The sequence below is a fragment of the Dermacentor variabilis genome, chromosome 11 (assembly GCF_050947875.1).
Source record: "Dermacentor variabilis isolate Ectoservices chromosome 11, ASM5094787v1, whole genome shotgun sequence".
In the NCBI taxonomy this organism is placed as follows: Eukaryota; Metazoa; Arthropoda; class Arachnida; order Ixodida; family Ixodidae; genus Dermacentor; species Dermacentor variabilis.
In genome coordinates this window covers 13,216,371-13,238,507 of record NC_134578.1, presented here as the reverse complement: position 1 = coordinate 13,238,507, position 22,137 = coordinate 13,216,371, and the positions used below count along the sequence as shown (strand labels likewise).

At 44.3% G+C, this 22,137-nt stretch overlaps 1 protein-coding gene across 3 annotated transcripts in view; it reads right to left on the bottom strand.

Moving 5' to 3' along the window:
* The window catches only part of LOC142564809 (uncharacterized), an 82,575-nt gene that overhangs the window by 4,083 nt on the left and 56,355 nt on the right, over nt 1–22,137 (bottom strand). For 2 of the 3 annotated variants that reach the window (XM_075675970.1, XM_075675971.1), the window contains exons 1-3: nt 6,155–6,354; nt 1,760–1,908; nt 1,174–1,241 (exon numbers count right to left, since the gene is read on the bottom strand). In XM_075675970.1, the coding sequence (XP_075532085.1) occupies nt 1,174–1,241; nt 1,760–1,908; nt 6,155–6,280 (343 nt within the window). In that variant the 5' untranslated portion in view covers nt 6,281–6,354. Of the gene's footprint in view, nt 1–1,173; nt 1,242–1,759; nt 1,909–6,154; nt 6,355–22,137 lie in introns of those variants that run through there. The other variant, XM_075675972.1, reaches the window with a different exon arrangement.

The following is a 22,137-nucleotide window of genomic DNA, read 5'->3' as shown; positions in this document are numbered from 1 at the left end:
TCTACATAAAGTCCGCAGACGATATAATGGTCGCCGTGCGCCGTATGCTGTATGCGAAACCATGCGAGGGTGAGCCGGCGACCGTGGCTCAATCTCGCGTACGGAACGGCAGAAAGCGGGGAGGAAGCGCGCCGCCTTCCGTCTCGCGCAAGGCTTCGGGGGGAAGTAGGGAGGGAGGGCGCGTTCTACTCCGGGCGACCCGGACGGCCGCACGCGTTCGGCCTGGCCGCTGTATTTTGAAAGCCATCTGCGACCGGTACAGATTCCGCGCTGCGCTGTTTTGAAGGAGTAGTTCGCGTTGGATTTGAACGGCTGCACGAAGGTCAACTCGATCGCTGCTGCTGCCGCGTTTCCTCACTGCAGTGTTATGAGGTCGAGTTTCCGCGCTCATCGAGTGAGACGTGTTCTTGCTGGCTTGTGCGCGCGTGACACCATGCTTGTTAATTTTGTTATGCTCGCGCTCATCTTTCTGTCTATGAATAAAATGCTACGGAGGCAAAGCGCACACGAGTGGGAGCGCTTCTGAAAAGAGGCCCGCGTTTTAATCCAGGTCAGTCTAGGATGGGGAAGAGAGAACATGAACACCTTATTAGCAGCAGTTAAATAAGACCTAGCACATCACTGAGTCTAGACGTTTACTGATGTTACTGCTTTTCTCTACAGCATCTAGTGGAACGCGAAACCACCGCACGTGGAAGCTGCGTCGATTCAGCGTCCGTTCCGAGCAACCGAAAGAACTGTCATACGTTGCCGGACTACTTGGCACGGTAACACATGTGCAACAGCCACGCGCCCGTAGCTTTCCCTTCATAGCCACAGAAAGTTGTGCGCGAGAATAGTATGCATATGTTTTCAAGTATATAAGGCCGATAACGCTACTATCCTTAATTAGTATAGCTGTCCACTACTTTGCTATTGTAATCGATGCTTCGCCTTTCGGGCGAAACTCCGACTTCTCTTAAGATTCATACAGAATATATATGTACTCTGTATAAATTTCGTATACAACTGTATGAAAAAAATACGGAATAAGTAAACTGTACATGAAACGCTTCAGCAGGAGCAGCCCACGGGTTGCTTAGACCTGGAGTTGCATTGTCATGTTTTGTTTCTTTAGTTTTTGTTGAAGAGCTCAGCGGACAAGACAAATATTTAAAGAAACGACGTATTCACCATGGTTAGCAATGGCAACTACCGTGTCTGGTGCAGGACCTGGGTAATATTCGACCACGTGCGTGTCTCTGTAAAGGACGCCGATGAAAACAATCTCATTAGGAGCAAGTTAACTTCACAATCTTCTGTAGTATCTCTTTACTATCAACGGCCGTTCCTGTTCAATTGCTGCAAAGAAACGGCAAAAATCTAGCAGAGGTATCGTAAACTAAGAGTTCTAAGAGCTGATAACAGCTAAGCACTGATTATTTGTGCCAATGTCTTCGGCGATCAGCGCACAGCCAAACCAGTCTGGACATCGCTGTATTAACGCATACTTGTGTAGTTAGTTCTACTAACTGGATACAGTGTTTTAATACGCAAGTAGTAATTTGTGACGGAATTGGCTTTTCGTTAACGATACTTACTTGCTACTTTTCGCGGTTGACAACGGTTAGGATGCTCCTTTCAACAAACATTGCTAGCAACGTAGATAATAGAATAGCATTCCATTGATCTAAGCATTTAGTAACACAAAAAACATCCTTAAGTCAGTGTTTGTGAAGTAAATATAGAGGCTGATTTTTGACGTATGGAGACGCCTCACTTTTTTGACTCTTTGCCACTGTTCAAATTCCAAGTGTAAACGACCTTCCCGTTCGGCTTGTATTCTGTGCGGTCGGCCGTCACACACATCAGGCTTGGGTCGTTGCTGGAAGTGTATATGGCCACACCGTCCGGAAAGATGTCGAAAATCTGCGAACATAATTACGTACACAATGCGCGATGTTGACAGTAGAGTGACTCAGTGCAGCTTCCAAGCCCTCTGAATGATAGGCAATGAAGAAAAACAGCACTCTTCAATGGGAAGATAAAAGACACAAAGCATGCGACACGAGTCCTGTGTGTGTCATCTGTGATATGTCGCGTCGAAAAGCTTCGTTTTATTTTTTTATTGGGTAAGGACACACTACCGGCCCAAATTCGCACTCAGCTGATATGATAATCCCACGAGCTCCAGCTGCAAAATTTCGCTTGCAGCCTTAAATAAGCGCAGCAGAAGCTTGATGTGGGCGAGTTGGTTTTGCATACTTGAAGAAAAGAGCGCTACGAAGACGCGGACTAAAAGAGGAACACGTACGACGGACAAGTCGCTACTTCCAACTAAATGTTTTTTTGAAGAAACAGGACTTTAAATAGATACGACCTAGAATGGCCCATCGTGACATCACGACCTCCCTATCTCATTAGAAAAGCTATCGCTTTTTCGGTAAGCGTCACTGAAGGGCAGCTAATGCACGTGCCCTCGGCTTTTGCAATGTAGAAAGCTTCTAATATCTCCAGTTCTATGCTCCCGAACCATGCCCTAACCACCCGAACCATGCTGTAAGAATCATGCAGCGCAGTACGCGGCTTGCAAAAGTAATGTCGTATATGAGATACCCCTAAGTTGCCAACAAGTTTATATCGGTAAAACCGGACGGTGTTTTAATGAAAGGGCGCGTGAACACAATTGGGCCGTAAATAACAATGCGGGGGCCATGTGGCAGAACACTGAAAACCTACATCACAATTGCCATCCGCATCTTCACGACACCAGGTTTCTGGCACGGTCCAGAGATAGACTAGAACGGGAGATATTAGAAGCTTTCTACATTGCAAAGGCCGAGGGCGCGTGCATTAGCTGCCCTTCAGTGACGCTTACTGAAAAAGAGATAGCTTTTCTAATGAGACAGGGAGGTCGTGATGTTACGATGGGCCATTCTAGGTCGTATCTATTGAAAATCCTGTTTCTTCAAAAAAAACGTTTAGTTGGAAGTAGCGCCTTGTCCGTCGCACATGTTCCTCTTTTTGTCCGCGTCTTCGTAGCGCTATTTTCTTCAATTAATTAAACGCCTTGTTACCAAGGCGCAAAGTCGACGAACGTTATGACATAGAACAAGATAGACAGCTGAAGATTGTCAACCTATCTATCCCTCGTCATCTCTTCCTCTGCTATTCGCCACTCTTCCTGGCTTCCTACTAGCTTTTTCCATTAACTTCGCTAGCTGTTAGGTGACCATTTAAAACATGCTCCATTGTAACGCAGCACAGACAGCGTTATCTTGAGCGGACTGCATTATACCGCAACCTAGAGAAGTTACTTGCAATGAATGAGTAGAGTGTTTTAACGGGCTAATGGCATCTACTGGCTCAAAAAAATTTCAGCGAACTTTCAGCACGGACTGCCACATCTACTCTATCCCTATTTTCCGCCAACCCTGTGTGCTATTCTCCGGCTATTACCTTTCAGCGCATAAAGGGACGCTAAAGTGAAAAAAATAAATTGAGCTTGATTAGTGAGTTGCCCTGCCACATAGCCGAAAATGACACTCTTACATTTATAGGGAGGCTGGACAAGTCACAAAAGGTGCGGAAACGAAATACATCAGCGCGGCAACGACTCCCTAATGTTCTCGAACCAGCCAGCTGTGACGTCGTCAATTTTGAGGGGGTATGCTCGGGCCTGCTAATTTTTTTACTTGTAAAGATAAGCTACATTGTATTCTGAAGAAGCTAATGAGTTAAGCTGGTCAGTTTAGTGAACAGTTGCTGTGCCACAACGATTTAACGGTGCAACATGCTTTGAAATCCGTGACGTCATACTGACGCGCAACAGCTGCAGTTTCGGCGCAAGATGGGACACGTTGAAGTTTGGCTTTCGTTTTATTTTGTAGTAATTAACCTCCTACCGTGAAATCATCGAGAACTGTTTTCAAAAATTAATTTACCAGTATCATCTGATGTGGAGTTTGTACTTATTGTTGTATTTACTTTCCCGTATAGGTTTTCAAACACCAAGGCTCTTCGGGTACTTATGCTCGCCTTTTCAGCTTCGGTTTAAATTCATTACCCTTATGAATTGCACTCAGGTGGTTTGCAGACCATCGGAGCCTGTCGTTGCTACATCAGTCTTAGCATTCCACATGCCTCCAGGTCCTTGTGAGCAAGGACCATGGTGAGCCAATACTTCTCGCAAGCTATCACCACTGTCATGTTCTTAGTTTCCTAATTTTTATTACCTCATGACATATCTTGTACGCCTTATCTTGTTCACTACACAGCCACCCACTGTCATTGTCGTACTTTCATGTAGAGAGTGCTTCAAGAAATGTGTCCGAAAATGCTAAAAAAGATAACGGAATCAGAATCAGTTCTCTTCGAGGCAAAAATGGGTGCAATTACATTATAAGTGTATACAGAAGGAGGTCCCGTAGTTTAAAACTGAAATTAGACCTCCTGTGCATAGAGAGACTAGAGTTAATAATACAAACGACAATGGCAACATGTGAAATTTACGATAATAAAGGTTTTAGGAGACAAGGCATAAATGAACAGAAAAGCAGCAGATGAATATAATAAACAATAACAAGGCTTTGGAATAGTCAACAAAAGGTGAAACTACAAAACTAGCTTAAGCAGAAAAAGAAGTAAGAAAAAATTCGGGAGACAAAGTGAAAGTGAAAAATACAACACATACCACTCTCATATGGGAAAGTCAGAGGAAGCTAAACGAAAATACTTAAGTTCTGTACGAAATCTGTGAGCTTTGAACAATTTTAAAGGGAATGGCAATGTGTTCCACTGAGATAAAGCTGAAAAGTGTAACGACTGCTTACCATAGTTGGTACGAACGAAGGGTAAAATGAAGTTCATATTTCCTGCAAATCTAGTATTATTTATATTAGTAAGGGATGTCTTTGTATGATACTAACTGGAATATCATTGTTTAATGCCCTAAAAATATATATTGCCAGGCTATATTTAGCAAGATCAGTCACATACAAAATATTATGTGCATGTAAAAGCTGATTTGCGCTAATTCTACGAGGTGAAAATGTTATTAGTCGAATAGCTCGATTCTGAATGACTTGCAACGAAGTTAGGTGACTATTATAAGTGTTTCCTCATGATTCAATGATATAGTTAATATGAGAGCATAATAAAGTGACTTGAGAGCAGAAAATTAGAAATATGGTCCTGCTTTGATTAAAACGCGTATTTCCGTATGTCATTTTCTTTTTCACATTAGCTATGTGAAGGGGGCTACATGAAAGGGGAAGTGCGATACTTGCTCGCTACGATCGGCATTCAATTTTTCTGCGGTGGAAGACAGGTTATTTCATTAGTAGATACATTATTCACTCCAGTTATTACAGAATTGAAAATAATTTCTTTTTTAACCAGAGGAGGCAGACAGTCGGGTCAAATGGGAGATTTGAAGTCCTTCCTGCGAAGTGCCCATGACCGCTTTTAGATTTCCAAGAAGCCGCCGCTGATAATTTTTGCGGGGTGATGAACCAATTTCAGCCGGTGAAAGCGAAACTGAAGCGCCGAACAGCGCAACTGCCACGCCCTTCCGAGAGGTCTAGCGAGGCGGCATTGTTTCCCTCGCATTGCCGGGCGGGGAAGAGTCGAAAGCATCGCTCGAATAAATTCCTCCAGCTCACGTGTGCGCGCATTGCTTCCCCTTACAGTGCCATGGCAACAGCCGAGTGTTAGCAATTAGAAGACAACGATCCTAATTACTTCCACAGGACGCATTCGCAGTGAGACGTTAGCTTCAATCACATCAGTGAAGCCCCAGCAACGTTCGAAGCCAGAAGTAAGGTGCCATTGGTTGCTCCCACACAGGCTTTACTGCGATATTGAATTCATACGGAGACATATTCATCAAGTTTACCTCTCACTATGCTGGTGCAAAGCAGTATGCAACGGGTAAATTTCAACGCCACCCATACATCGCGGAATAGCACAAGGACCATCAGGACAGGAATACCAGCGCCTTGTCTGCCGAGCAAACATGCAATATACACACTGCAAATATACAATATGCAAATATGAAATGCCTTGCATATTTCTGTAGTTATACGAGCAATGAAACAAAACACCCCTAGACACAGGCGTGTTTGCGACCATCTCGGATAAAATTTCTTCGCACTCGCGGCAACCTGGAGTTCACCTGTAATGCATTCGTCTTGTTTCTGTGTAACTTGCGTTCACCGAGACACGAGGCGGCTGGTAGTAGGAGCGCCACGCATAAGTGCACAGCAACGACCGTTCGAGTCATTCGAAATGCGCGAGTCATTCTCGACTTCTTCAGAGGCCGCGCGTTCTACCTGGCAACTAACCGCTTCAAGCCAACACTCGGACCAGATTATAACGTGGGACGACGTCCTTTTATTTATGGTGCTCATTTGATGGTGCTAGTGTTGTTTCGTACTGTGAGCGACAGGCGGTGAGCTAGGCAAGTACAATGTACGCGACAAGCTTTGACAAACAATGAGACAAGCCTGAGTGGCCGTCTCATAGTAGACGAATTGTATGGGCTTGAAAAGAGAGTTATATAGCGTTGATTAAGCTGTTTTTCGTTCTTGCAGCTAATGTATATCAAAACGCGATCTAAAATGAAGTAAGGTAACTAAACATTGAGGCCTTCTTTTTTGTTTTATAGACGCACTGCCACCGAGGAAATTTCTTTTTAAACTTCAGGTTGCGTGACGCTTGTCACCTGTTGGAAGCGGCCATAGTCTCACGTGAGTGTTTGTTCAGCGCAGATATAGTGTAAACGTCACATCGGTACGAAGTCGGTTCACTTGCTTTAGTAGACAAAGTAATTATGCCGCGTGCGTGTTTTGCGCTTGGCCACATGCCTCTTTTAACCTAACTGGCCGCATTAAGTTAGGTGAGCTAGAGGCAGATATGATGTAAAAAAATTAATACGGAGGGGGGATCAACCAGAGTAAGTGATGGTTTGTTGCATGGCAGCTCAGGAAAAAATACATTCCTGCATGCTTCACTCTACGTCATTTCACAGCCGTCTGGGACAACAAAGTAGCATGTCACTTCATAGCCATCTGGAACGAGAAAGTGGCACTCTGCTTGCCATTTTTCTACACTAAAAAACTGCACTTCGGAAGAAGTGCTAGTCGAATAGCAGCGTATCATTCCATACAAATTTGAGTATGCATTTCTTTTAACTTCTGGCATAGTCACAGTATTCTTCAGCCAGGGATGTGCTTAACAGAGTGAATGGCTTCAATTTCGCAATGACCACGATTTAGTATCAAAGTTATTGAGTGATTGCGAGCAATATCACTGGCACATCTAACGAGATTGCGTTGGCATGCGAATATATTATTTAGAACGGCATGTTGCTTCGCGTTCGTGAAAAACAGAGATCAGAGTAATCGAATTACCAATATGCCGTATAATGAAACGGTTACGTCGGGTCAGCCAACTATCCACTTTCGCAAATGATTATGTTCGGGGGATAACCGGCCCTTTGGCGTTCTGATTTCCCAGGACGGCGTCGTTTAATAAAAAGCCATCCCACCGCCATCACTCGGCCCGAGTTATTCATAAACTTAGGCATTACTGACATGCCTAATTAAAAATTTGCGTTTGCAGCAAGCTAGCTAACATGTTTTCATTTTAGGGATACGTACTGCCTTGATGACTGTATTTCTTTTCTGCTCGAAGACCTTCGTTCACCGTATTCTGCCTACTGATCTGTTTGACTTTTATTGATTGTATGTTGATGTGCTTGTACTGCATGAAACTGCATCGATGTATTAGCATTGCATTGATACAGTCAACTTCGCATGTTCGCGCTAGTCCAGTCACATTATGACGTTCTGCAGTTGAACACGTAGTTGCGGGTTCCATGTCTGGCAGCGGCAGTCCCGTTCACGTGGGGGCAAAATGCAGGATTGTCTTGTACCGAGCAATGGGTTCACATTAAAAACTGCCAAAGTTACCTTCTTGGTTTTCTTGTCCGTTTCTTTTGCGTGTAGAGCTGATCGCCATCACGACTGAACTGTTCCAATTTGCCCAAATCATCACCCCGTGAAAAGTACGCTGGAGCCCTGCGCTTCCCGTCTTTCATAGATGCTGCGTTGCTACGAGGCGTTCAACTCCCCCAGTCAGTCATTTATGGCTTCCAGCAAACGCGCACAGTAGTTTAGCCACCAACATCGTACTCGTAATTGACTAATGTACTTATTCGTTGTCAAGCAAGCAAGCAAGCAAGCAAGCAAGCAAGCAAGCAAGCAAGCAAGCGAGCAAGCGAGCAATTACAGTGCAGCCCCAATTACAGTGCATTCTAAGTGACAGACGTAAACGTAGCGCCATTTTTCCTGATGCACTCTTGCACTTTGTAGAAAAAAACAAAAAACAAGCATAATTACACGGTGCTTGTGTAACAACTAGTATGTAAGTGCTATCATATTAGAACTTTCCAAAATTTGACGCAGGTGGTTAATTAAACTTCGTTAGAATGTATACGAACGCCTTTAAATACTTAATTATAAAACATAAATTTCTAAACAGGATTGCTTTTCCTTCTGCAAGGTTATGGCTCGAAATGTGCCGGCTTGCATGAAACGGTAGATCTGACCACGCAAAGATAGGGCTGTGCCAAGGTCGATTCAAATAGGTTGCGAAGCTTCGGGCGAAAAGCGGTTCAGTACAGATTGTCACCGACATCAGCATGGGGGGGTTATGGGAGCAGCGATTGGAGCGCGACTATGTTTGGAGGGAACAAACAATGAGAAAGAAAAAACACGCTTTTTTAATTCAAACGAGACGCAGATTCATTCAACGCAAATAAATTTCCTAGTAAATTTTATATATTCGTGACGAGTTAAGAAAATACAAGTTTAATTTTATTATTATTAATAAATGCATTTTTTTCAGCGCCCATTGCTACAGGGGGCGTTGAGGCCATTATCACTCGCAATGCAATGCACGTCTTGAAATGGGCAGAAAGGCGCACTCGTAAAGTTCGCCTGTTAAAATACGCCCCCCTCACATGTTGTGCTTTCTTGCGTGTCGAAGTTTGTCTGAATTTGGTGACGCGGGTAGCTTCATCACTTCTTAATCTGTTCAGTCAAAAGTAGTGAGTTACGGCCGCCAGATAATTGTGTAGTTGTTCTCGTGGGACTGCGCTGGCCGACGGGATTGGCATCGAACAATAGGATCAGCACTCTACACTTAAAGCTTTCGTCGGCCTCCAAAGAAAGTATGTTCTGTGCAGAGATACGATTTTCTGCATCGTATCCGCGCTGAAAGCTCGAATCGCCCATCAAGTCGAATGGCGGGCATTTGAATATATAGCTCCAAAAGCAGGCCAACAAAACAACTTTCGCGCCTTCGAAAACAAAATGACGTCACTTCTGCTTTTAACGGACATGGCGTCACATTATTTTTTCTTCCGTCGGAAGTGTTCCCACCACATACAGATGGCGCTAAGCCCCATGGACCGCGGATGGACCGCCATGTTTTGAACTTATGGGCTCCTATGGAAGCTTCGCTACCAGGTATATTTACCTTGGCCGTGCAATGAGCCTGTGTCGTCTTCAAGTGTCGTCTTCCAGCATTCGCTACCTGAGCTGTCACTAAAGATTGCGGAAGGCATGATCTAGTATCTTCAAACGACATTTTTTCAACGGCGTTTATCGATTCAGTCAATCCAATAAATCAAACAAAGTATAGCCACGACATAAGCAGTAGTTATATCATTAGCAATGCGCATAACACGCGGGTTCACAAGTGGATCGTGGTGAACATATGCAACCGCAGCTGTAGAATAAAAGACGCGCAGTAGTTAGTGGCGATAAAACAAAGTGAAACACACGGAACTGGCTTTCCGCGTGGTTAAAGTGTACATACTTTCCGCGTGGTTAAAGTGTACATACCATCCCAAAATGTTGCAAAATGTATCACTTCATTGCTGGTTTGCGAATACGGCCCAACCATGCCACCCCACATTTCCATCCAGGCCTCATAGATCCATCAAATGGCGCACAGTATTCGTCTATCGACTGAACACGAAAGTTATTTTCAATAACGCTCCTTTGGAATGCCCACTGCGACGATGAGCTTGAAGCACCCTAACACTCCAGTGATTTCGATGAAATACTGATAGTGCATGGACCCATAATTACTGCTCAAGGATCCCCATAGTGTGTCACTGCTGTAGTCACGAGAGGAATTAAAGTTACTAACTTAATGTAATGTACTACCTAACAAGATTTTTCTGTACAATTATGGGAAAATTGTATCACAGGAAGACAAGCTAACAGAAAACAAAAATAACAGCAAAAATATGGGCAAAATATTGCCATACTTCTTCTGAAGTTTTTTTTGCCACAAAAATTTAATTTCTAACCGATAAGTAAAGCTCCCTTTAATTTCTTCGCTCACTGCACCAGTGAGCGAATCTATATGGTATTACATCATTAGCGGTTTGTTAAAAGAAAGAAAAAAGAAATACATTTTTATCCAAACTTAATATGTTTACGTTCATATGCCTGAAAAAATACTCATATCGACATCTCCCTTCGCAGTCTTGCAATGTTTTGTAGTTACTGCCGCTTCGATTGCATTTTCTACCCTTAGTGCATGAACCGAAGTATGGGTTGTAGTAAAATAAATCTATACCTACGTAGCACTATTCTGGTTCTTTTGGCGGCGTAGTGACGCACAGTGAGCCTGTAAAAAGTAAAAACATAGTTAGATTTTATAATGATGGTATGTCTGTAAGTGAGCAGCAATAAACACTGCAAGTAGGCTGTCAAAAGGAACTGGCTGCTTGTGAGCTGAGCCTCGTTGATATGGAAAAAAATTATATTCAAAGTGAATCGTGAATTAAAGACGATAAGCTACACATAAGCGAACAGGCCATTTTTGTTATGACTATTCATATTCATATCAAAAATTTGAAAAAGATATAAAAAGGCTAACAAAAGTGATTACATTCTGAACATAGAGTTGTTGAAGTTAGTGCATCATGGTGTCGTCTCCCTTCTGTCCTTGTCCGCTGGCGCTATGCTTTCTTTGTCTAATAGCGTAGGACACTAGCTATAAGCTTGTGGTTGTGGTGCCCTCATGCTCGTTCAATCGCCGTCATTCTAGCTTTGCTGTCGGACATCCGCCATGCCGTTGTCGTCACGCAATCGTCGTCGTACAGTCGTCGTGCATTAGTTGTCACTCCGCCAAATATTTTTCCCGTCATAGCTTATCGGCAAGCACATAGCTTTCCCCGTAAGTTATTAGCTTCCAAGCAAAGCTATCGAAAAAGTGCTATGAGCTGCTGCTTCAGCCTTGAGCCTGCTCTCTTCGTGACGAGCAGCTTGTCGAGCTGGATGCTTTTTGTTTACGTAGTGATATAAATAAACGTTTTCTTTTAAAGCGAATAGAATTCGTAGCCTACTACAGCTGCTATGGTTCTACCTAGCCTCCTAACGCCACTCTTCAATGAACAAGATTCTTTCAAAATTTATCCGATGCTGGGTGCAATCTAACACGCTTGACACGGGTTCCGCGCGGACAGGAGCCAGTCGCATTACGATCCAGCGCCACGAACGCCCAGGGGCAGCAAAGGACATATTCTCAGAGTTAGCACGCACCGACACTTCACATATCTCGGGGGTCACGCAAAAGTAAGAGGACTTCGCGGGCCCACCGCTAGGTGGCGCAGCGGAAGTGGGAGATGGGAGAATCACAGACGTGGGGATAATCACAGTAAAATTGATTAGGAAGAACGACTGAGGAAAATGAAAGAAAGTAAATGGGCTGGGAGAGTGTCGAGGTATCTTTACAGGAAAAACATCGATTCACAGTGGAGGAAAATAATTACAAAGCTTACCACCAAGTATGCGGCCTGTAGGGTGGGCAACACAGCAACAACAAACGTCAAGCGGAGAGTCGGAGAGGCTGAAATAATCTAACGGGTGGCGCAATGGAAAAGAAACCGCCCATGAGTAACTACTTAAGAGGAAAAGCGAAATCAGGAGAGAAACAATTTAGGATATTTCAAAGGCAAGCTCAATACTTTTTGAAGCGAGATCAGGATGCCTTACAACATGCAGCTATAAAGCGAGATATAAGAAGGAAGAAGCATGTGCTTGCTGCGGTAAAGCAAGGGAAACGATGGATTAGAATGTGAAGACATTTGCCCAGCGCTCAATTTAGGCACCACGGGCCTCCTTGAAGCCCTTGGGTTCAGCGAGAGCAGGTGAAAAGTAAACATGTCCGCAATAGAGATCAGTAAGAGGCCATTGGAAGATTGGTGGAAGAGAAGTAGGGAAACGACAGAAAACTGAGACTACAAAAGCAAAGTTCGCAATAGGTGGTCAGAAAATTTGGTTGTGGGAGTTCATATTGGTTTTCTTATTTATTTAATTTTTTAAGCTAGGTAGGACATTAGGCACAATAATAGCAGGAGCTTGCTGGCGCAACCCACTGCCCCGTTCCAAAAGGGACGCTCATAACATCCATCCATCCATCCGTGGAATTTTCACACTAGCTATTGCAGTTTTGGTTTCGCACACGTTTTCTTGCATATAACAGACTTTAGAGATTTCTTTTTTCGTGAGAAGAGTGCATGCCGGGTTTGAGTAAATACATTTAACGAATACTTCATCAAGTTGACATGTAATTAAGTCTGGTAAAAATGACGAAAAATATTATTACATGAAGGCAAAAATATGGCACTTTATGCCCTGAACATGGTCTGAAGGAAAAAAAACAAATTTGGAATGGGGCTATATGTTATAGGAGGCTCAATAAACAATATTTGTTCAAGTGGAAAATAGCCAAGATTGTACACGCTTGTAATCCTGACTGTGAGCTTGTTGGGTATGCGACAGCATGATACGAAAAACTTTTGGTGAACTTGCTCTTCTGAGAAAAAAAGCGAGGAGAAACTTCCAGTAGGTCTCGTTAATTAAATTATATTGTTATTTCAACGTACTCATTACCATGCAGAAAAATATCAATAATAATTATTAACGATAACCTTAATTCCATCGGCCTAAATTCTGCGAGGTCAGCGCACAGGTGTTTCTGCCATTTAATGCCAGCGTCTCATATATGTCAAAGATAGACCGCAGGATACCTTCCTAGTGACGTGTTCAAATACAAAAGTGCTCTTTAGCGTGAGTGGAATCCAAAGCTTGCTCGTAGGCACATCTAAACACAAGCTTTATTAATCATATCGTCTGGAGGCTGTTCTGCCCTGACGAGTATTTCTACACAAGAGCTAATATTTTTAAAGTGAATGCAATGATAATTCTCCCAATATTTAAACTAATATTGCACGAACATCGCCAAGCATTCTCCCCGTTTTGGTGGATGAATGGAACTCCTTGCCAGGAGAACTGGCTGCCCCTGTCGTACCTTTAATAAGGCGAAGCTATTCGCACATCTCAAACAATTGGAAACAGTCCAATCTTGCGTTTACAGCTTGTGATACGTGTTTACAGGAGCTTTCACATTTACTGAGCTTTCCTAGAACAAGTTCACGTTTGTTATGTAGTGTCGCCTCTCTGTAGACGCGGAGAAGCCGGCTCAAAAATATTGGCCAAGGAAGATAAAGCCTGCAATGTATTGAGATGGAGCACAGTCTATTAGTTGAAGGTGCATCAGAATGACAACTTAAGAATGAATGTTGTAGATAAGGCCACCTGAAAATGTAATCTCGAGATACACCCGCAGCAACATTTATATTTATTTCTTTAGGTGACTCGTGCGGCGTTCGCAACTAAGCTGACGTTGCTCATTGTCTCCGACATTTGCACTAAACAATTATATTTTTAGAATGACGCAAAGACGGTCACTGCGACATGATCCTAAGTGCGGAATTGCAAGTATTAGCAGCTACGGGACCGTGAAGGTTTAAAACAGCAACGGTTTCATCGGAACTGGTGGTTTCATGAATGCTGCAGTGGAGTCGAGATTTGGAGACACGACATAAAGTAAGTGTTTATTGGCGCAATGTTATTTAATGTCATTGTAACAAATACAAATATTATGATTTACACGTGTATAGCATTTTCATACCAGGCTCACATTTTACCTATTCCTAAGATGATGGCTATGAAAACCTGAAGAAAAAAAGAACTGTTTATAGTAGGCGAACCGTTTTTCATTAGGTAATCGCATTGGCTGAAAGCAAAGCGACGTGTCAATAAATGTTATTACGCGTGCAGATCGTATCGTAATAATATATTGGACGTGTCCGTGCCTTTTGCTTCAAATTTAATCAAGTGAAACTCAGTATACTAAAATTGATAAAGAGAAACGCTGGGCTAAAATCTCATGTCTGTACCATTTGCAGGTAACACCACCTAAGCGGAAGTACTGAATGGTATCTTTATTTGCTCGATTTCGTAGAGCCAAATATACACAAAAGGTTATCCTGCTCGTACCAATCGTAGTTGTACTACTGTGTGATGTCGTTTCTCCTTCTTTTCGTTTATCAACACTGTCAGCTGCCCTTGTGGCTATTACAGGAGCCTTAAACAGAAGTAAACTGAAATACACTTATATGTGCAGAAGCCATCATACAGGAGCAATATAAGCAGGCTGGCTTGTTCCAACAAATTTTTTTTTTTCACTACCGCAAAATTAAGCTGTCCAGTTGCGGGAAAAGGCACGGTAGGCCGTACATTGCCTGCGCTGTCTGCGCTGCGTAGAGAGCTCAGCTCACTTGGCAGGGTGACGTGGAATGCTACATAATTGCATGATATTGTCTGATTATTTTGCATTATTCGTTTCATTGTCGGACCTAACTTTTTTTCCGGGTCCTCTATCCCTTTTATTCATGTCGAGCTGTTTCGATCGTTTTTTTTACGCGCATATACGTTGACTTTTTCTTTCGCGTCTACTATTTACTCCGCTTCAGACATCAGGTGTACCCGCCGCGGTAGCTCAGTGGCTATGGTGTTGGGCTTCTAAGCACGAGGTCGCGGGATCGAATCACGGCCACTGCGTGCGTGTTTCAGTGGGGGCGAAATGAGAATACACCCGTGTACTTACGTTGAATTCCAATAGCAGATCGCGAGCGCCCGGCCGCATCACGAACGGAACGCATCGCTCCGACTCAGGTGGCTCTCGCCAAATCTGCGAATGGAAGGCGTGCGCTCCCACGTGAGCACTTAGTGCAGGGAAATCAAGTGAAAAGGGCTCTAGAAAATAGGCCGATCGGGTAGGCCTCATCACCACAACCACCTGGCTTATCCTAGCATTCCGTGCGTTATCATCCCTGGAGTTGGAACCCTGTAGTGTCCGAGTCGGAGCTCTCACTATCCACGAGCATGAACAAAAACGCAAGGCGCGACGTAGCGTCCATGCTTTCCATGTCGTCCATAGCCGCCCGCGACTGGAAACAGACGACCGTGACAGTAAGCTGAGCCGGGCGAAAGAAATACGTCACGCAGACTTCCGGTGAAATCTGCCGCGTTCAGTGGCGCAAATATTTTTGCTCCGCAGAAGGATCCAGAATCGGTGACTGGTACTAATCTGCCATTGGAACACGCAACTTACATTCTCATTCTGTCATTGGAATATGATTGCTCCATACAGTGCAGAAAAAGGTGATCTGCATCTGCCATTGGAATTCAGCATTAGGTTTAGGTGCACGTTAAAGAACCCCAGGTGGTCCACATTTCCAGAGTCCCCCACTACGGCGTGCCTCATTATCAGAAAGCGGTTCTGGCACGTAAAACCCCACAATTAAATGACATCAGATGCAACGCTGTGGAAGCTGCGCAAGAAGTTCGGCGACGAAAACGTATCATTCCACGCGCCCCAGCTGTGCTTCGCTGCGCGCCAAAGGCGTTCGCTCGCCCGAGCGTGCACGTGAGGCTGCCGCTACGGGCTGCCAATAAAAAAAAAAGAACGAAAAGAAACGCCATGAAAAATAAAATTGATCTAAAACAACGTGTTAGATAGCCGTATGCCACAGTATGTTTGTTTATCAGAATTAACACCTTATTGATTCAATACTGAGACTATACAAAGAACAGTTTCGCGCAATTGCGATCAAGAACCTCGAACTACATCCATGTGCGAACGCAGCCACTGCAAGGCGTCTCTCTAGCCTCCACAGCGCTGCAACTTATGTCTGAAACGAAGTGCAGGCGCCGACTCTTAGAACTTTCGCGTTGACTTTCGTGTCGACGCCTAGGAGCTTAGGCGTGAAGGCGCCTAAGCTGCTAGGATGTCAAAGGAAAAGACTGTTTACTCATTGTTTTCTCAATCACATGTAATATATAACAAGCTAACTACGTTATCTGTGCAACTAAGCGGGAACAATGCCTAGATGTGACGATCACACTGATGATGCACAAGGACAGAGCCATGTGCTTTCTAAAGAAAGAAGTTAATGCATTTTAGAATTCCTCAGCTGTTTCGAAATTGACAAAGCAGGGCAGTTGATTGTCTAGCAGAGCACTTGTACGCTGTCTCCGCGAGAAAGAGCGCTAATTTTTTACGATTAAGTTTAGTCTCTGCGAGAAGACTGGCAGACGTCATACTTGACCTAAACTACGACAGCAGTAAGCTAGGCTGCGCGGTGAAAATCTCATTAACATATTTCCGCCTACAGAAGGTCAGTGGAGCCACTCTGAGTTCAGTGGCATCGTGTCTGAAATTCTGTATTATTCAAATAAAATAAGAGAACGTCGATCTTTAACGTGTCGCTAAACACATTGCTTACGGTGTACTGGAAAGCCGGAGACATAGAATGGACGACGACGATGATGATTTATTGGTATCCCTTTCGAAACGGAGCGGTGACAAATATTCACCTAGCCTGCTTGGTGACTTCGTAAAAGCATGCTAGGTGACTGAAATAGCAGCAGAGAGGGTAGCGCCATCTTGTGAACCTTCCTTTAACCGCAAGTTGTGAAGAATTTTTGTGAATTGCGTCGTTTTCATCGCAGAAGAGAAAACAATGGGGAAAATTTTGACAGTAACCCTACTTCTTCCCCCTCGGTGAATATATTTTGTAGTGATATCTGCTTTTCGCCCATGCCTCCGAGTTGATCATCATCCTCCTCATCATCATCATCATCATTTATTGACCATTAAAGGCCCCTGTTGGGGTATTACATAAGGGGGGAGCATACATAAGAAAAAGAAAGGTACAAACAGTCATGACTGAAGTAAGAAACAAGAATAACATTAAGGGGTAAAGAAGGTGTAATCAAATGAATGTCAAACACAAAAAGTAATAACCAAGGCACTAAAAAGTGTGTGATGTAGTAAAAATAGGTCAAATCCATTGAGCATCAATACTCAGAAAGTTCGTTAGTATGTTTCGAAACTTGGTAGGGTTACGTTCGATCACTACGCGGTCCAGTAAGCTATTCCATTCTGCAATAGCTACCGGTTCTTACTACAAGTTCTAAAACTTCTATAGTTCATTCTGTAGGGTGCGAGAACTCTCCACTGCCCCTTACGCAATGGCCTTTTCTCCTTCCTGTGTATTGCCCAATTTTCAAAAGCCCTTTCCAAATGCAGTGGGCACAAATAAATACTATTAGGAGGAACGAAATAATTTACTAACTCACGTAGGGGCTCAGTCTTGTCCTTCTCTCTTCCTGAATACAACGAATTCTCAGAATTGTCGCTACAAGTGAAACGTTTGCTTTTCGAAAAGTAGGATCCACACTAACGTGTCTTGATTTGTAACGTAATGCGTTTTCTTTTTTTTTTTCCTAATCTGAACAATTCCAGCGGCAGTGAGGGCCTTGCTCTCACAGGTCCGGAGAAAGCGGAAAAAAAACTCATTTTAATGTTAAAAAAAGCAATCTCCGCATTTTAATATTTCTACCATTGTCCCTTAACTGAAATAAACAGGTACCTGAATACCGAATAACTGAATAAGCATGGTAACTGAATAAGCAGGTAACTGGAATAAGCAGGTAATAAGCAGGTGTAACTGGAATAAGCAGGTACAGGTGTGGGTGTTCATTGTATGTGCGATACTGTGTTGATTGTGTGTTCTGTCCCTGTTTTAGTATAACAAGCGCTTAGTGTTCTGAAATGTGTAGGGCGCCTGTGGCCGGCTGCTGGAAGAACTGCTTTCCAACGCGCGCGGCATCATGCTACTCTAGTGCACGTGCTCGAACACCGAATTCCCCTAGTCTAGGGACTCATGTCCTCACAAACTTTAACTGCAAAGTGTTGGGGACGTTGGTTCTCTAACGGCGAAGTTGTGAACAGAATTAGGTGCACAGCCGTTCTTGTGCACGACGGTTCGGGTGGTCGGTATGAAATGTTCATCAAACAAGAGCCAGCAACGCAACCCTACCGGGCTGCCAGAACGCGATGAGCCTCACGCCAGCGTCAGTAGAGCCGGCGCAGCGTGCCATAAGTGTATATGTAGATGCTTGTGATCTACTGGCACGTAACCACTCTGGGGGATTGGCCAAGAATCGGGTAGGTCATGGTAAAGTGTAAATGCGTGGGACGTAAGGGACAATCATCGTCGTCGTTGTCATCATCACTGTCATCATATTTTTATGTCCAATGCCAAGACGGAGGCTTCTCCCAGCGATCTGAAATTAGCCATATCTTGCGCTGGCTGAATCCAAGTTATGGCTGCCCAATTTCCTAATTTCATCATAACACATAATTTTCTTGTGTTCCGACTGCGCTTACTCTCCCTTGCCGCCCATTCTGTAACTCTATAGACCATCGGCTATCTGCCCTGCCCATTATGCGTCCTGCCCAATTTCATTTCTCACTCTTGATGCCAACTAGTGAGTGAGTGAGTGAGTGAGTGAGTGAGTGAGTGAGTGAGTGAGTGAGTGAGTGAGTGAGTGAGTGAGTGAGTGAGTGAGTGAGTGAGTGAGTGAGTGAGTGAGTGAGTGAGTGAGTGAGTGAGTGAGTGAGTGAGTGAGTGAGTGAGTGAGTGAGTGAGTGAGTTAGTGAGTGAGTGAGTGAGTGAGTGAGTGAGTGAAAACATTATTGAGCTCTAGTTATTGTGTTCTTCTGTGGCTCGGGAGGATGTCAACTAGAATACCGGCTAGCCCAGTTTGTTTTCTCATTCGTACCGCTGTCGTCCGATATCTCAACGTTACGCCCAACATTTTTCGTTCCATTGCTCTTAGCGCGGTCCTTAACTTTTCCTCAAGTGTATTTATTAATTTTCAAGTTCTTGCCCATATGTTATCAAGTAGACTGCGTCTGGAGAGTGAAAGCAGATGAAGCGATGGGGAGAAGAAGAAGAAGAAGCAGAGGGGTATGCGCCATGACGGGGTACGCTCCCCGACCACTCAGGCCAACTAAGGAACAAGATCAAGCACTCAGGCCGACAGCAACAGCAATAAATGGCGGACGACACCGACCTTACGGAAGTTAAATGTTGTAGTTGAATATTCTACACGGACAGCTACATGTTGGTACCGGTAGAATGCAATGAATGCACACGTTAACTCCAAGGATAGTGATAAGCTGCTGGTGCTTATTTGTTTATTCCTGCCGTATGCAGTCCAACTCAGCTTTATTCTTTTGTGGGTTTACTTCTCATGATCGGGGTCCCATTCCAATAATTGACCTAGATAAAGGTATCCTTGCATAGATTGTAGAGGTTGACAGCGAATCATGAATTCTTGTTCTCTTGCCAGGCTATGGAGCATTACGGAACATGACCTCATCTTCTGCATACCAATCTTCAACTCTGCGCTTACACTTTCTCGGCTAAAGCCCTCAATCATGCGTTAAAATACATCCCCTGCAATAACAGATAATATAGAAGTACAAAGCTCAGACATAATGAACAGTTTGAAAAGGCTGGGGTACATCGAAGGAATTCCACCGGATACAACGGAGCATTTGCAAAGCCTTCTGTACATTTCGGGACAGTGTCAACAGAGACTCACATTGGGTCTTCCATCGGGCGTGAGAGCTCGCTGTGCTGCTTCGCTGACTTTGGTGATGGGTTGCTCAGATTGCCATATGTCTGCGAGGTTGTTGATAGTTGACATTTCTTGTAGGCTTAATGATGTTGGGCCCAGCAAAAGGCGCCCCAGTTGGGGAGCAGGTGCCATAATTCATGTCTGCCTAATGACACCACGGTGCTTATTTATTATTTGTCATACGCGATGCAGGAAATTGACCTTGATGCAGAAATTGACCTATTAGTAATCCTAAACGACTACCTTAGTCCTGAATAATATGAATGCGTCGATCATGTTAGCATCATTGCCGCGGATCTCGAGGACGCAATGTAGTTATATCGTCTAGGGACCCAAAGAAAAGTCAGATATATGATAGATTTTTCAATTCTTTTCGTACCGAGTGGCATGTTAATTAAGAGCATGAGAGGGTAATGTTTCCTTTGGGCACCATTGTTGTAGGCTTTGCACAGAATATTTATAAATCTGCAGAAAGTAAGCAACTCCACCATTACAGAAAAATAGTATTACGGTAAAACAGTGTCTTTAGGGTGATCATTACTGCAAAACAGTTTCTGTTTTTGCTCAAACGCACAGATAAAGACGGAACGCCATGTGGTGACTTAGCCTGTTGATGCCACATCGTTTTCGTGTCATATTGCAGTATTCTAAAGGAATTTCAGAGGCGCGTTATGAACATCGTTTCGGATAAGACGGACCGCATCAAATAACCATCAATTTTTATGAAGGGTAGTGGCAAGAACTTTCGTGTACTTCAGCAGCCATGCGGTTTTATTTCCTTGACAGATATTCTATGCAATCGCCTCCTAGTTCATTTCAAGCAGGATGGGAGGCAATGCACAATGTATAATGCACGCTTGGACTCGGGAGGATATATGACACTCTGGGGCTATGCGACATTATGACGCTATACATTTGCTGTCATCCGAAGAGCGACACGCAATGACACAATTCTCAATGCCAGATGTTGAAGTGCCCAGTAAGGCCAACAAGAGCTCTGCTCTTCTTTTCCACTGCTTCTCCCAGGCCCTCAGTCAGTGCGCGGCGAAAACACGTAACGCCCCCTGAACGCAACAACGCGAAACCGCCAGTCAAAGCCGGAGCTCTCAAGATCACTGCCTTAAGAAAAATGCATGGAGAGAGTTGGGAAAGGCATAAATTATCCAGTATAAGTTATTACACGGATAGCGCGAAGGTCTGCAAATGGCTAAATAAATTAACAGGTCGGGAGTCACATCCCCTACCGTTAGTAAGTAGCCAAGGTGATAGCCTGGAAGATCAAGCGTAATGTGTAGGTGAATGGATGGATAGATGAATACAACTTTCTTGTACGTCCGGCAAGGTTTCACGCTACCCGGGCTCAGATCTCCCACGGGGGAACGTCAAGGCCCTGCCTCAACGCCGCCTCACGGGCTTGCTGGACTGCCTACGTCTGGATTCCCAGGTCTGAGCTGCGCAGAGCGGCGGCCCACCTCGACGACAGGGTCTCCGGAGCAAGTGTCCTCCTTCATATAACTACACAGCACTCCCACAGCATGTGTTTGAGTGTTGCTTCTCCTTCCTGGCACAATTTGCACGTGTCGTTCTGATGCTTATCTGGGAAGATACGTTTCAGACGCAATGGATTAGGAAAGGTGTTCGTCTGGAGTTGTCTCCAGGCGACGACTTTCAATTTTTCTTTATTTCCTGTTCAATTTGGGACTCGGCGGTAGGTATATCCTTCTGGCGTTCTGATATGCACTGGTTATGTCGTTGTATCTGGTGAGCCTGTCCCGTTCTGGGCGAGGAGTGTTCGCTATCGTGCGAGAGGCGTTGCCCTGTTCGGCGCGGCGGGTGATGTCTCGCGCCGTCTGGTGCGCCGTCTCGTTTAGGATCGGGAGCGCGTCGTCTTCCGTGGTTACGTGCGCGGGGAACCATATGATCCTCGAGCTCGCGGTTTTGGATCTGCCCGCTTTGGCCGGAATGGACAGGGCTTCCCTGGAAATTCTACCTTTGGCGTAATTCCTTACTGCCGTTTGCGAGTCCTTAGTACGACTTCGCATTCCTGTTCTGTGAGGGTCAGCGCGATCACTACTTACTCCGCTATTTCCGAGTGTTTGGTGTATATACATTGCATGTGATTCTGATATTGGAGTTTGTGTCTATAACTACGGCGGTGTATTTTTGGCCGTTGGGATATTCGGCTGCGTCGACAAAGCGCGTGTTTCTCTCTCTGCCGAATGAACGGAGCAGA